Consider the following 3,121-nt stretch of genomic DNA (forward strand, 5'->3'; position numbering starts at 1 on the left):
TGATTCGAAGATCTATCTATATTAACCCCTTCAATGTGGAAAGTTTCATTGTCGGAATATAAAGTTTATTCCTTTTTCTTTTTCCTCACGATCAATTTTGTTCCTTTTACAAAAAAAATTCGGTTTTTTTTTTTTTTAATTATATTGGGGAAAATAAACGACCACATACGTAAACGTGTGGGTTGTTGGATTAATCACGTGGCGAAATCGGATGCACTCTCAGCATCAACTTAGTCATTTTTTGACCGTGAGATTGGAAACCTCATTCATTCCTAACAAAAATATCATTTCTTAATAATGCCTTGGGGCTTTGGTTATTTTTTTACATTGTTCTACGCACTGATGTAAAGTTGAATGAACCCTTTCAACGAACCTAAAAAACATGGGGTACACTGGACTGGAGAATAAACAGAAGATGATTACAAGGTTACGATCACCAAACACAAAACGTCACAAATCTTACATCCGAGAGGATTAACGCAAACGATATGGGCTACACACTCATTACACTGAGAGAGATAGACAGAGATACATAATATAAGGCGAATCAGAAAGGCTTCTCGTAGCCTCGAGCTGGAGGTTGGTCCCAAGCTTGCAAGAATGCTGCACACACATAAATTAGTCAATCAGCTATATAAGAAGCTAATAACAAAGGAGAAATAAAAACACTCTTAACAAGTTAACTGATGGTTGTTTGTTGTCTCCTTACTCAGTGGTATTTCGCCCAGTGACATGAATATCGAATCATCGTCTGTGTTATTTGCTACTTGGTCATTTCCATTAGCTCCCTGAGACGTTTTCAGAGGAAGTTAGCACCAAAATCCAATTCTATCCTAGCCTAACACTTGACAAGTAGAGTAAGTACCTCTCGATCTTGAAGGCTAACTGCGTTGTTATTCTGTGCCACACTACTGCTACCCGGGTTTATTGGAGGAATGTTTCCAAAGGAATCAAGAAACTCTACCATCATGAGTCCTTCATTGTAGTCTGGAACATCATCAATCCCCATATATGGAGCAGCTTCTTGCCTGTTAGATATGTTAGTAAAAAAAACCCATAAGCCAAATGTAAAACATGTGTATACATACATATATATATATATAGGTGTAGAGTAGGACTTAGCCGTACTTTCTTCCCTGATCATTGCTGGACTTTACCACCTCTGGAGAATCATCATCCAAATCAATCACTTCTATCTCTTTACCATTGCTCATCCGAGTACTGGTACTGAACTCAAGAGACTTACTAGAACTGCTGATTGAGAGATCAAAATCAACAGCTTTACCAGATCCCCTTTTGCCATCATTCACATCTGACGCTCCCCCTAGATTTAGGTCACAGATCTTAAACGAAGCAGGAAACAGCTGATGTTCTTCAGCATACCCAGGACCTGTTTCGCCCGTGTGTGTAGAGTTTTTAACCAGACTTTCATTGCTGAACCTTCTTCCAGCAGCACGGTCAATAAGTCTTTTGTTGAATGAGCTTGGCTCTTCTTCTTCTTCTTCTTCAGGTTTGCATTGGGTTTCGCGTTCATTGGCTTCAGAAACTGGCAAAGGAACCCAATCTCTCTGTCTTTTTGCTGCCTCCTCCAAGTCACTGTCTTCACAAACCCGTTTCTCACCTACTTTCCCCACCGAATGTGATCTGTGCAAATTGGGCAATTCTAATCCTGGATCTTTCTCACTATTATCCCTGAGAATGCTATTGGGGAAAGAATTAGACCTATGACATTTACTATTCTCAACAAATTGAACAAGAGCCGAAGCTTCAGCTTGGTCACTGATATTTTCATCGCCAGTACTATCCGCTTTTCCAGATGATTGGTCTCGAGTCTCAAATCGTTTTCGGGTTTGATCTTCTTCTACGAGTCCAGAATTATGAGTGGTCTCCCTGATATTTTGACTCAAATAATGCCTTGGGCCTTTGGCAGTCAGAGAAGAGCGTGTCCTCGTAGGCACCTTCTCAAATTTACAAAGCGTTGCCAAATCAATATCACTCTTGGTGAATGATTCATCAGCTCCACAATGTTGATCAATAGATGCATCTTCAAAACGTTGATGGATAGATCCATCTTCGGTAGCAGTCTGGTTATCATTCTCTCCACCATTATTACCAACAGACCTACCTTTCATCTCTCCTGATCCAGCACTCAAGCTAGAAGAACCTTCGGATACTTTTGAGATTTCACAATCGTGTACTATTTCTTTCCCGGCACTCGAGGAACCAGTCTTAGACTGTGCCTCATCCTGGAGATTGTACTTGTCCAGCACAGACTCAGAGTCACCCGCTCCTTCACGCTTTCTCATGAACTCACCGGACGCTGACCGCTGAACAGAACTAGCGATATCCTCAGCAAGTGGCTGCTCTTCTTGATGGCCAGACACAGAGTCATCACCAGTCTCGGCCTCAAAAGCTTTACTCCTCTCAGACCAAGATCCGCTCCTCCCAAAATCAGAATCATAACGGTGAGAGTGAGACCTCCTTCCTTTCAAACTATTCCTGGAGCCAGCAGAGCTGTAGCCATCAACATACCTCCTTTTATCTGGTGGAGGAGCTGAAGCATCCATTCGCGATGCATCTTGTGACCTGGAACTCTGAAACTCACCAGACTGCTTCCTGAAATTACTACAGTTCTGCCATTTATTGGAAAGCACAGTTTGTGGCAAAACACCCTGAGAAACCAAGTACTCTGTTGCTAGACGACCTGCCTCCATGAAAACGTCATTACCGCCACCGCCACCACTTCTACGTTGCACAGGTGGATGAGGGAGAGGCGGAGGCAGGTGATTCTGGTATGATTTAGAGCGTCCTCTTCCCCGTCCGTATCCACGGTTAAAGCCACGGTGCTGGTGATCAGAACCATTGAAACCATGTCCTCTCATAGTAGGACGATCAGGGGAAATTCGAGAACCCATTCCAATAGAACCAGATCTACTATACCCATTCCCAAGATTACGTTGCCTAGCATGCATCTTTGTTTGATCCCCCTAAATATACACACAGAAAAAAAAACCCCTAATATATATATATAACACAGTTCTGATTCCAAGGAACTCACAGTAGTAGTAGTAGTAGCGAAACCATTTTTGTCTCAAAACCAAGGAGGGAACTTTTGAGGTTA

General features: G+C 42.2%; 1 protein-coding gene across 2 annotated transcripts in view; it reads right to left on the reverse strand.

Moving 5' to 3' along the window:
- LOC104717604 (uncharacterized protein At4g26450-like) overlaps positions 346–3,121 on the reverse strand; it is a 3,335-nt gene continuing 559 nt past the window's right edge. The window contains exons 1-4 of one of the 2 annotated variants that reach the window (XM_010435204.1): positions 1,129–3,115; positions 866–1,028; positions 710–788; positions 346–603 (exon numbers count right to left, since the gene is read on the reverse strand). In XM_010435204.1, the coding sequence (XP_010433506.1) occupies positions 548–603; positions 710–788; positions 866–1,028; positions 1,129–2,972 (2,142 nt within the window). In that variant the 5' untranslated portion in view covers positions 2,973–3,115 and the 3' untranslated portion in view covers positions 346–547. Of the gene's footprint in view, positions 604–709; positions 789–865; positions 1,029–1,128; positions 3,116–3,121 lie in introns of those variants that run through there. The other variant, XM_010435205.2, reaches the window with a different exon arrangement.

The sequence above is a fragment of the Camelina sativa genome, chromosome 10 (assembly GCF_000633955.1).
Source record: "Camelina sativa cultivar DH55 chromosome 10, Cs, whole genome shotgun sequence".
Taxonomy (NCBI): domain Eukaryota; kingdom Viridiplantae; phylum Streptophyta; class Magnoliopsida; order Brassicales; family Brassicaceae; genus Camelina; species Camelina sativa.